Source organism: Tympanuchus pallidicinctus, unplaced genomic scaffold (assembly GCF_026119805.1).
Source record: "Tympanuchus pallidicinctus isolate F22 unplaced genomic scaffold, pur_lepc_1.0 scaffold16, whole genome shotgun sequence".
In the NCBI taxonomy this organism is placed as follows: domain Eukaryota; kingdom Metazoa; phylum Chordata; class Aves; order Galliformes; family Phasianidae; genus Tympanuchus; species Tympanuchus pallidicinctus.
This window is the reverse complement of record NW_026294679.1, coordinates 18665477-18677810: the sequence shown is the minus strand read 5'-3', so window position 1 is coordinate 18677810 and position 12334 is coordinate 18665477. Positions and strand designations below refer to the sequence as shown.

At 44.9% G+C, this 12334-nt stretch overlaps 2 protein-coding genes across 3 annotated transcripts in view; both read right to left on the bottom strand.

The window, feature by feature from the left end:
• Positions 1-8379, bottom strand: part of TM9SF3 (transmembrane 9 superfamily member 3) — a 44898-nt gene extending 36519 nt beyond the window's left edge. Inside the window, exon 1 of the mRNA XM_052678260.1 lies at positions 8158-8379. Coding sequence (XP_052534220.1) covers positions 8158-8364 — 207 coding nt within the window. The 5' untranslated portion in view covers positions 8365-8379. The remainder of the gene's footprint in view (positions 1-8157) is intronic.
• A 2612-nt stretch (positions 8380-10991) lies between these two features.
• The window catches only part of PIK3AP1 (phosphoinositide-3-kinase adaptor protein 1), a 38844-nt gene continuing 37501 nt past the window's right edge, over positions 10992-12334 (bottom strand). For both annotated transcript variants that reach the window (XM_052678256.1, XM_052678257.1), the window contains one exon: positions 10992-11639. In XM_052678256.1, coding sequence (XP_052534216.1) covers positions 11585-11639 — 55 coding nt within the window. In that variant the 3' untranslated portion in view covers positions 10992-11584. The remainder of the gene's footprint in view (positions 11640-12334) is intronic.

Sequence of the window (12334 nt, the reverse complement as noted above, 5' to 3'; positions counted from 1 at the left end):
AACAGAATCTTAGCAAGCAAATCAGACAACCAACACATGGTGACAGACACATGGCACTTCCCTAAAATACATCTCTTCATTTTTGTGATGGTATAAATTACGTACAGAATCGCGAGGAGCACGCAGTGCCTTACAGGAAGCACTACAGCTCAACTGAGGCACACCTACAGGAGCCGAAAGACACAACTGTCAGACAGAAGAACTGTTACTTTGATACATCTCCAAAATTCTCTCTGAAAAGCCAGACAGGCAATGAGTCTGGTGGCTGTCATGAAATTCTTTGTGGAAAGAACCGCCTTCAACTTTCCACAGCTACTGTCAGCCAGCAAAAATCACTCCTTGGCTAGCAGCCACTGGGCTTTTTTGGCCGCTGTTTAAGAAAAGTTCTTATCACTATTCATCTATCAATATTCCAACTCTGCCTAAATTCAAGAGAGTAAGTGATTTGAAATCACTACTTGTGCTGCATCCAAATATATCTGGATTAGATACCAGATTTGCAGGTAACTACAAAGCCTCACACATCCAAAACAATTCCTTCTTTACTGTAGACTGGGAGGCAGTGATCTAACTTCTCAGGCAGAAAGAAACTGGCTGCAATCATGCACACCTGCAAACACGTTCATCGTACAGATCCTGGTTTGGTACACTACACAAGAATAAAGTACTATTTTAAGGCCAATTTGCAAATACCAAACACGCCAGAGACAAGACAAAAGTCAACTGTTAATAAGCCTCTTTCATAGAGTAGAGCTGAGGTATTTAATATAACTCTCCATCCCCCCTTTTTAACAAATGAAGAAGTGTTCTTCAACTGCACTTCATGTGAATAACCACTGTCATACCAACATGTTAACTCAGACATAATCAGCTATACTTGGAATGCAATAAATTCTGCAGATATGATGCTTAAAAGCTGAACAATTTAAACAAGCATATTTTGGGAAATGTACTCCTTTATGCAGATACATCACCTCAACCACATGCCTTATCTTTTTGTTTCCAAAAATACATGCTGTGTGAGCTCCCACAAGAAATGCTAAGTATCTCACTAATTTCACACTGAACAGCAACAGAGGCCAAAGAGTCAGCAGTGCCACATAACTGGCCACAAAAAGCACACACAGTGGAAGAGCTCAGAAGGATAAAGAACATCAGCAATGGAAAAAAGAAAAAGTAAACAGCACAGCAAGAGAAAGTAGACATTCCTCCTCTCTGCCAGCAACCAGAAAGGTTATACCAGTGTAGTACAGTTGCCCAATTTCCAGTAGATGCTGGGAGAGAAGGAAGAAAGAAAAATTATTTTCAGTCCCCTCAGCAGCAGAAAGCGGAATGCACACGAGCATGCTGCCTTCAGCTCTTGCCAATAGAGTCAGGGACCAGTTGGTCAGTACCTCTTTCTGTTATGCCTAGACCACTTCTGTTTCTTCTCTAGCAGCTGTAAGACACATTTACAGCCCTTTCTCAGAACAGTCATAACTTGTCGAGGCATCAATTTAGCCCTTGTAATGCAACCGCTTACATGTAAATCAAGTTATGTCTCTTTACAGCCTTTACTAATGGAATAAGACAACATTCTCAGGTCTGTAAAATCATTTTTAATGGTGCCTGGAAAAAAAAGAAGGCACTGATCACTGTTATACTTAGCTATTTTTTTCTGCCTTGCTTCATACTGAGTTGGGAATCCTGCAAGTGACATAATCCAACTTCAACACATACAGCAGCTGAAGTTCCTAGCTGTGGGCAGCAAACTTCCCTCAGCACAAAAATGCAGACATTATCATAGATGTATAGAAGAAAAGATCTCTTTCAAAGAAGTCTGTAATACAGGCAGTCACAATATCTCATCTTAAAATTAAGCCTAGTTTTCTGCTGCAGCTCAAGGAGTTCAGCACAATCTGACACGAGCTACGCTGCTTTTCCACCAGAAATCTGTCCATTTGTTTTTCTCCAAAATGCATACAGCCAGCCTTTCCCCTGGATTACGGCATTCTTTTGTACAAAATAGATCTTCCCTTTGCTGCTGAGGCCTCAACAACCAAGCAAAGTCAGTCACAAAGTCACTGGGGCTCCCCAGTGAAGCCCAATAAGACTTTCTCACTGTTTAGATGTCAGAAGATGCTCCCAAGGCTGGTTCTACAAGCCTTTTTTTAAGCGGTAAGGCAATTAGGCATTAAAAAACCAGTGATACCAAGACACATGACTGCCTTTGCAATGTCCAAGCGCCTACAAGTAGCAGTGGTGAAGCAATTACCAAAAGCACTAGCAGAAGATAAGCCCTATTTGGACAAGACAAAGAAATTGAGCCTCTTCTCAGACTGTTCTGTCACCTCTGTACGATGATTGCCAGTAAAAATGTCATTCCAGGAAAGAGATCATGTAAATAAGTTGCTTAATAAAAAAGACCTGGTTTAATTGGAACAAAAGCACTCAAGTATGCTCAATCAGTACAGATTAGATTTTAGTCAGCCCATTCACAGAGTCTTGCAGAGGTTTCAACTATTGCCAGCTCCTTTATAAATTCTTTCAGGATATTTGAAGCCTCTTAAGGTCTGTGGGGAGCTGGAGGCCATAGAAAATAGGGAGAAAATTCCACCTCCACCTTCCATTCTTGGCAGAAACAACACACTGAAGAAATTATTCTTATATCAGTTATCAGCCACAGACAAAACCAGACAAAATAACCAAACAGAACCTTGAACTTCTATTTTTTTCTATTCTGATACTGCCTGATGAACAACTGTTCAACTATATTTTTCGAGTTTTGAATGCACCAGAGCAAAACAAAACCCTACAGCTGTTTGTTAACTTTAAGAGGCAAGACAGCAATAGCATATAATCAATACCAACATGGAATAAGACAGGAGGCAATGTAATGACCTCATTTTAACAACTGTCATTTAGCAATATGAAAATGGTGTAACCAGCAGTGACATATTTTCCTTCTCTTCCTCCTCACTGTGTTCACATTCTCTATTTGGTTTCCATCAACATTCTGCAAGCATTGACAAAAGTCAATAGGTGCCATTTTTTCTTCATGGAGGAATTCAATGACACACCTCTGCTTGATACTCAAATCCATGTCAGATGCCATTCTGTCAGACCGCCCTTCTGCTGCCATCTGTCACACAGCAACAAAACGTAATAGAACATTGGTGGGCAATTTCAGTCTCTACTGCCATACCCCCAACATCTGTCTCTCATGTTCTGGGTCAGCACAATAGAACAGGAGGCATTATTTTCAGCACAGCCCTTGCTGTACCAAGAGCTCTCTATCAGTACAGGAACAGAACAAACGAAAGAGGCCAATTGCAACGTACAAGAATATCCATGTCAAGAGACCAAGTTAAATTCTGTCTTCTTACAAGATCTAAATGGAAATGTCATGCTCCCAATACATGTGCAATAAGATTTTTGAGTCACTGCTTGACTCATCATCATCTCTTTTCTAAAAATCCTGTAGCAAAGATTTCTGTTACAGCTGTATCTAAACCACTGAGGCTTACAAATAATGAAATAACTGTCAAATGGTAAAATAATTTGAAGCACAGCTTACCATCTGCGAAGTTGATTCCAGATAATTTGAATGATTAGAATTTAATATCTACAGTTACATTTACGTATCAGTGCAACATTATTCTTTGTGAAAACAAACTACAACATATTCCTAATGTGAAAGACTTATTTTGATGTATTAAAGTGTTTTAGAATTTCAGCTCTTTCAAAACCTCCTTTTTGATCTCCGTTCTCTTTTCTGAATTGTCCACACAGCACTGAACAGCAGAAAGGCTGCTTGTCGTGAACTGGGAGAGCCAGCGCCCTGCTAAGCACACAGCTACTGACAAGGCAATTGAGCAGATGTCACCACGTCAAAAAAGATCAACAAATAAGATGCTGCAACCTCCACTCTGCTATACATCAGCAAGCTCTGCTGGTACAACTACGAAGGAGTTTTAGATATGTTTTGTTTCCTGTAACTTATGAAAAAGATAGCATTCATTCTGTAAGCGTAGCGTTTTCTGCACTAAGCTTAATATTAGTTCAGTAATTTCAGTAACCAAATTCAGCATAAAATGATCTATTCTGACTGTGTAAGAGCACAGTGGCAGACAAAAACAAGTCACAGCATCAACACAAACTGCCTACCTCCCGACTGTACACCGGTACAATTTGACTTATGGGAGGTCCATCTTCAGAAACCTCCCCTACAACTGACATCACAGTGCTGGAGGACCAACCAATGTCTCAAGTACAACTGGGCAGCAGCTGTAACACCCATCACAGCTGTGGACATCCATCCCAGAGCCCCACAAGATGGCTATGAGACAGAACAACCCTAAACCTACCCACACCCCAACAAGGCAGCACACTGATGGTCAAGTGCACAGCAGAACATGGAAGGGGCAAGAACCAGCACAAGTTTGCACCACCCAAGGGTTGCCTTCTGACAATGCAAGTGCTGAAAACTCACGCCTGTGTGCCAACTTAAAGCTTAAAACAAAGACAATTTCCATACGTATGCATGGTTTTAAAACAATTCAAGCATGGCGATACTGAGTTCATCTTTGGCACAGGGCATAAAACTTTCATTGCCATTACTCAAAAAGGCACCTGCAACATGGGATGTAATTCAACATTCCCTTTGTACAACTGTAGACATTAGTATGGCAACCCTATAAATAAGCACTTTGCCCCATAGAACAACAAAGGCTAGATTAAGCCAGTAAATGAAAAGCTGCAGAAAAGGATATGACATCGGTAGGTTACTGATATTTTTCAACCATTAAAAACACCTTGCAAAAAATGATGGACGTACAGAGGATTACAATTGCCAGACTTTATGTGATGATTCAGCAAGATGATCTCAAAACAAGACTTTCCTTCAGACACCCTGCAATTTTACTCCTCTCCTCAAGCTGAAGCCTGGAGCGAGGCTTTCCAAAAAGCACCACTTAAGCACCAGCACTTGTTTCAGGGGAAAAAGGAACAATATTATCAGCTATTGGCACAGCAAAACTGCAGAAGCAGGACAGGAAATAACACAGGCAGCAACCCAGACTCAATCGTCAAGTAATATCCCAGGCTTCAAGTCCCCCGTATCTTACAGATATTCTATCAGGCTCTGTGATAACGCGCAACGGCAGCTCGTATCTGCAGTCAATTAAACCATGGATTTCTGCCTTATGCTCTCCTTCTGACAGAGCAAGTGATTTCCAGCAATGTCTTTACATTTCTCTCCGATTGTCAAGGCTCACCAAAATGCCACACATTCTGAGCCACGGTTCAAGCAGGCCCCCAACAGCCTCAGCTCCTGCTGCACAAGGCTGCCCAGCACACCACGTCCTGCTTCCCTGACATCTACTTCACCTCTTCAAAATGGAACCATGACAACTTCAAAAAGGACCAGGGCTGCTTGTCTGCACACAGCTTTGTAAGCAAAGATGTATGTAGGCACATGGAAACGTATTCTACAGTGTTTCTCTAGCTGACAGTTCATAGCTACTACACAATTTTCACAATTTTATGCATTATTTTAAACAAGTTTTACAATCCCAGAACTTGAATGTATCAGGTTGTAAGCACAACAAAAACACTCCTCTCAATCATTACAAATGAAGAACTTTACTGCTAGGTACAGCCTATCTTGCATCTGCTTTTCAATATCTGTCATTTATTTCCATGCTTACGAAGTACTGATAACTGAACTGAAGCAACATTACAATTCAATGCTACCTACTCCCCGGACCATTACCTGTGACAAAAGTCTCAGGGCATCTCACAACCTTTTTGTGGTTTATTTTAACATCAGCTCCATCAAGTCAAGTCACAGAGGACGCAGTAGCCAAGTGGCAATGGCAGCCCAGCAGCCCCACAGCAACCGCCTCGCCTCTGCAGGGTCGTGTGGCAAGGTCACATCACACAGTGGTCAATACACAGCACAAATCTCAGAACGAAGGCAAACCACAGGTACATCACATGCTCTGAAGCACGAAAATCAGTCGAAGAATCAGCGGGCAAGTTATCAGTCTCTGATAAATTCTTCTGTTGTGCTCTGAAGTTACACTGATGTCATTTGAAACACCAAGGCAGTCAAATCCCAATTTCCTCTCTACTCTCTATTGATTCTAAGCAGCCAACTCCTTATTGTGTAACTGCTTTATGTTATCCTTTCCCTAATTTTTAAAGCTCTATACACACGCTTAAGACACAGCACACCTTCTGTAAATGTTATTGATTCAGCAAAGCTACCCACACCCAGTATCTCCATAAACACTACTACTCTTGTGGTAATTGCTTCCTCACTTCTAAGGTTATAATATAAACAACATAGATAAAGCATAGCAGCAAATTGAACACCATGCACTAAAACACACAGCACAGTACACACTTCATTTTACCGTGTTTACATTCTGTATTACAGCAGCAATAAAGGAACAGAAGATTAACCTGCTAACGTGGAAGGCAGTACTTCCAAGCACTGTGCATGTCTGACACAGAGCTGCCAGGGGCTGGGGAACAAGGATAGCGCAGGGCACAGCGCCACGTGCTCCCAGCAGGACTCGGTCTTGAAGTCAATGAAAAGCCACCAAGTTCTGAATCAGTACACCACTATTTCTCCACCACTTCCAAAAAGGAAGCAGAGCCTCTGGAACATAACACAGCACTGGGATTGCAGGGAAAGCTATCTTCCAACTGCAGTCATTTTCAACACTGAAAATTCGCTAAAACGCAGCCTTTAAGGAATGCCTCCTACAGGCTCTTAATCTCAAAAATCACCGTGCTAATCAAAATCCTCTTTATGCTTCACTTGTGCTATTAGTGCTTCCACCCCCACATCTCATGCGATATTAAAGGTTCAGAACATCCGAGCGGGGCAACAGCCTTCCAAAAAAAGATAACTGTCCTCTTACATCAACTATTCTTAACCTGCCACGTGATGTGCCTGCACTGGACATCACGCAAACCAGAATACCAACCCAGGGGACAGAGATACAATTTCGGAGACTTCTGTAATTTAGATTTTAAAAAGTCAACTGAACTTAAAAATGACTTTGTAATTTCCATTAATAATTGCTTAAGCGATTGTTCAGGAGACCTAAAGCCATCAAGTGAATTCAATTCTGAAGAGAGAGCTCTTAAAAAATAACAATTAAAAAAAAAAGTGATAAAAATGAATGCCAGCTTTATGAAGTGCTCCTCTCCCCATAGAGCTGCCAACTCTACAAGGAGGAAATCCCAAAAGCAAACAGCCTTTAAGACAGACCCATCTGCTCCCCGGAAGCACTTGGCGCTGGCTTTGCTTTCCTGTCATTAGCTGCAGCACCAATAAATCCCATTCACTTTCTAAAAACAAAAGCTATTCTAAACAACGTTCAAGTCTCACGAAGGCACTGAATTATGCACACACACACTACTGTCTGCGTGCATGCTATCAGTGCCATTCTGCCGTCTCACTGAAATACTTATCGAGCTCCCCATGCAGCACCAAGGAAGAACGCCGGTAGCGGCCAGGCTGCAGGCAGGGGCGGCACCCAGCACAGCCCGGGGCAGCACAACTCTTCCGTGACAGAACGCGCAGCTTCAGCACGGCGCCGTCCCATGCCACGCTCACAGCCCAACAAGCGCAGCTTCCGCCCAGACGCAGAGGAGGCCGCGGGGGATACCACGGCACCGGCGGAGCGGAAGGCGATGACGCGACCTATTTACTTTCCGCGGGATGCCGGAGGGCTTTAGAGAACGGCTGTGGCGGCGGTGCCCGCGCAAACCCTCCGCGGCCGCCCGTCCCGAAGCTGAGCTCGGCGCCCTGCTGGGAGGAGGGGCCCGGCGCTGATCAAACACGGCGGCGCGCCTGCCGTGAGCGCGGCTCTGGGACAGGGCGGCAGCACTCGCGGCCGCTGCGCTGCCGGTGGCACCGGGAAAACCCGGAGAAGAAGCCCCCGTGCCCGCTCTCCCGGGGCGGCCCGAGCGTGCGGCCCACACCCCTACAGCGCGGCTCCCGGTACCGCTCCCGGTTCCGCACAGCAACGACGGCAGCCCGAGCGGCGCGGCCCTCCGCCCTCTCCTCGCAGGCCACGACCCGCCGCCTCCCACCAGCCCCGGGTACCGACGCCCCTCGGAGGCACGGACAGGCCGCGCCTCGGCCCGGGCCCGCCTCACCGTGTGCACGTGCTCGTCGGCGCGGACGCGCGGCGGCAGACAGAGGAGCAGCAGCGCGGCGGCCGCGCGGAGCAGCAACAGCCCGGGCGCCGCCATCTCGGGCCTCCGCGTCCCCGCGCACGCAGCAGGCCCCGCCGCGGAGCCGGCCCGCGCCCCGCCACCAACGCCGACCTGCGACGCCACTTCCGGTCCGCCCGGCCACGTCATCCGGCCGCACGCCGGAAGCGGGCTGCCTACGGCGGCCGACAGGGGCCGTGGAGCGCCGCGCGGGGCAGCCCTCAGCTCTTCCTCCCGGCGGGGCGGGGCGCAGGGAGCGGCCGAGGGGCGCTGACCCATGCGCGGCCCAGGTCTGAGACACGCGGCGGCGTTATGGGGAGCTCGGTGGAGAAGAGCCGTATTTTAACCGACAGAACTATGTTGTAATCGATGAACTGTTAGGATAGCGATCCATCGTTTGGAATGAACGGAGAACCGCGTGCCACACAACTCGCCCGCAGAGCAGCGTGCAGATTCGCTCGCGCTCGGTCTGGTCTGCCGCGATGCCCGTGCAGGCACCACAAACTCACAGCGCCATTCCAGAATACAAAAGTCTGCGTCCTTATACAGAGCACGGGCTGGCATGGCAGGCCGAACTGCCCCCGTGTGACAAACAGCCCAGTTTTCCGTGGACAAAGGCAGCAAACTAAGTGCTTCCACGTACCTCTACTAACAAGTCCAGAAAATGAACATACGAAGCTGAGGAGCTGCCAGCATTAGGTGTTTGCTGACCAGACAATTGCTAAATCAAATACAACCAAGTTTTAGAGGTTAGTTATATTTCAAAAAGGAAACCGTGCCATCTCAAGTATGGCACAAGCCAACAAATAGTAAGAGATGAGCTGAACACAAGGGCTCAGTGCTGTTGCTTGCCACCCCCTGCTTTGTAGGCACAGTTCCAAACCCAGAGCTCCGTGGTTGCCACTGCTCTCCACTGCTATCGTCAGAGCTTCTCTCTCTGTGGTCTTCTACATTCATGATACCATATTCCCAATCTCTTGCCTATTACAGTAACAGCAAGTTCCTTTTAGGAAGAAATATTTGCCCTAACGCATTCAAAACCCTTGCTTATAATTTCTTTAAAAAAAACCAAACTTGGACAACCTTGCCAGCACCATATGCTTCTTCTCAGTCATTGCACCTCTGTCCAAAGTAGAGCTGAATACCTCTGGGAGACAGAGAGTGCCTCAATGTCTCCGGTTTATTCAGTGCTCACGTCTCTCAGGCAGAGCCATCTGCTGCAGAGAACAGCGTGAGGCACATTACAAAGAGCAAACATTCTGCCAGGCCAGCCAGCTGCCACCCAAGTTTGGGAGGCAGCTCAGTGCCCCTGCCTGTGGAAGAGCCATTGACTTTTTACCAGCAATTTTATTATCTTCTCAGTCCTTTTACATGGAAACATGCTTTCTTCTCACACTCCTGTTCAAGCATATGTGTGCTTAATCAACAATTTGGTCATATGCAAATGCTTCTCTAATCTCTTTCAAGCTTTAATTTCAGTGTGTTTTTCAGGTGGTGGCAATACACACCATGGCTCACCCTGCACAACTAAAGTCTACAGATGAGGACTCCATACACTGAGCTGCAAGAAACTTAAAGCAATTTAATCAAACCAATCCTGGAAACCAATCAAGAAGGGCACCGGAAAGCAGCTCCCACCTCACAGAGAAACCCTGAACAACAAATACATTAACTCTTCACGCTTCATCTACTGACCTGCAGTACACAGTCTGCAGCCCTTTTGTAGCAAGAGTAAGGGCTGTACGAACAGCACTTGGCATCATACTCTACAGGTTTTAACACGCAGATGACATTTAGCTTATGCCTATGCCCACAAGACCTGCAGAAGCTTGCAGCTCCCTATACTATCCTCACCATGCTGCAAGAGAACAGGGTACAATCCTAACGCTGCTCTGCTACAGAGCAAGGGAAGCTTACATACCCTAATGGTAGCATCACATATCCTATATCTCACTCATGGCTGGAAGAGGGGGAGTGATTTGAAAACCAAGCAGGCAGCACTCCTTAATGTTCTGCCCTGAATGCTGTCCTGTAGAATTCCCATCTGTGTCACTCATGGACAACCAGAACCCTGTACTCATTGTTCCCCAAGAGCCAGGATAGGCACACAGAAGATTACAAGGTCTGAAAAAACAAAACAAAACAAAACAAAACAAAAAAAAAAAAAAAAAAAAAAACCCTCAAAACCAACAACATCCAAAAAATCCACCTTATTTGAATCACCTCAGCCCCCCTGAGATGAAGAATCAAAATAAACTTCTGCTTTATGTGCTTCCTACATTTGGCAGACACAGCCCAACCGTGAAGCTGTCCTTACATTGGCACGCCCTCAGGCAGAAAAGAGAACTGGACACAGCTGTTGGTGATTCACATTGCTAGAAAGCCAGGGCAGAGCAAACACAGGCAAGCCCCAGGCAGGATGCCACTGCAGCAGCCAACTGTGCAGCTGAGTTGTGAGGTGTGTGCCTCCCGAATTTCAGAGTTGCTGTATTATTCCAGAGCATGAAGTGGAAGGTTTTCATGCTGCTACGGTGAACATGCATAAAGATAAGAACAAAGCAGTGCTACCATTTTCTTCCCCTGATTTAAGAGGTCAGCTGTGTGATTTCAAGTGACAAGTCCCACAATGGCTTATGTACAGCTGTCTTGACACGGCAAATCCCTTGCCAGCTGCCTTGGGAGCTTTCATGGCAAACACAGCACACTCACATCTCATTAATGTCTATCCTCTCCAGGGAGGGAAGGGAAAAGGCATTTTCAAAATTATAAGCAAAACATTTGTAAAAAGTTAACTTTTCATTCTCCTGTGGTTTAATAATTACTGGAGAGATTCCATACTTTCTGGACTTTCAGTACCTGCACAGAAAATGTTACACTGAACAGAACTACATGGCACCTCCTACTGTAATGAGAATTCTTCAAACAAAGTATTTAATTTTTGGGTTTTGCTTTTTTTCTAAGTAAGTTTTCCAGTGAAGCCCTTGTACATTGTACTGAAAGTTTTGTTGACAGTGCTTATCAGGATTTAATTTCTAAGAGGATGTGTTCTTTCTTCATCAAAGGGAAACTCCATGTTGGTGTAGGGCTGCCAAGACATATCAGCATTCTCCTCTTCAACCATGATTTTTCCCTCGAAGTCTTAAAGCACCAGCATTCTTCCAAACAAACAAAAAAAAAAACTACAGCAGACCAAAAAATCTCAGTGAAAACCATAGGCAGAGCTACCAGAGCTTTAGGGAGGAAGAAAGATACAAAAACATTTGGCTCCCACTTATAAATAATTTAAGACAACCCAAAAATATCTGTACAAGCACACACACATACATATATATATATAGAAAAATCTCATATTCCACCGATGTTGAGAGATTCAGCGACCTCTTGGGGGCACAGGTGGAGGATAAAAGCCTTCACAGTTTACAGGCCTATTAAAAAACAGAACATAAATGCATTAAAAATAACAAAATAGGGTGTTGCAACAAATTACATGTAAAAACACTGTACCTAATTATACAGTACAGGCAGTAGTCACACAAAAGGAAAAACAGGCTTTCAGTGATCCAGCGACAGAGCTGATGTCAAGGACCTAGAGCCACATTCCTGTGCCTTTTTCTTTCCTGCTGCTTTTCCAGCTGCAGTGATTCTACCATTACTGGGAAGAGATGGTGCAATACTTGTTTGGAATAAGGTTTGATAATATAGTAGCTTCTTTTCTGAAGATTAGTTGAAGAGAATTAGGAAAAGAGCAAAGGCATCAAATTTTAATTTTTTGTTTTAAATTAGTTACAGATGAATTCCAACTTTATTCTTGCCTAAAGCAGGACAAAACACAAACCTTATTATTTCCACACATCAGTAATAGTTATTTTAGCAGTTGAAGCATTTTATTAACATCTACTCATATAATTCTCTGGTTCCTGACTTCATAGACTTGTAGTGATTGGATGAAAGGAGCATCTGCAAGTTACTTGAGTTTCTGGTGGTCCAGTCCAATCAATGCAGCATTCCCATCCCTTTCCCAACACCTTATCTCAAATGAGTTCAGTTCTTACTTTGAGGCAAATCATACATGTAAATATCATGGCCTGGAGAGGTCATAGAATCCTCAGAGCTGGAAGGA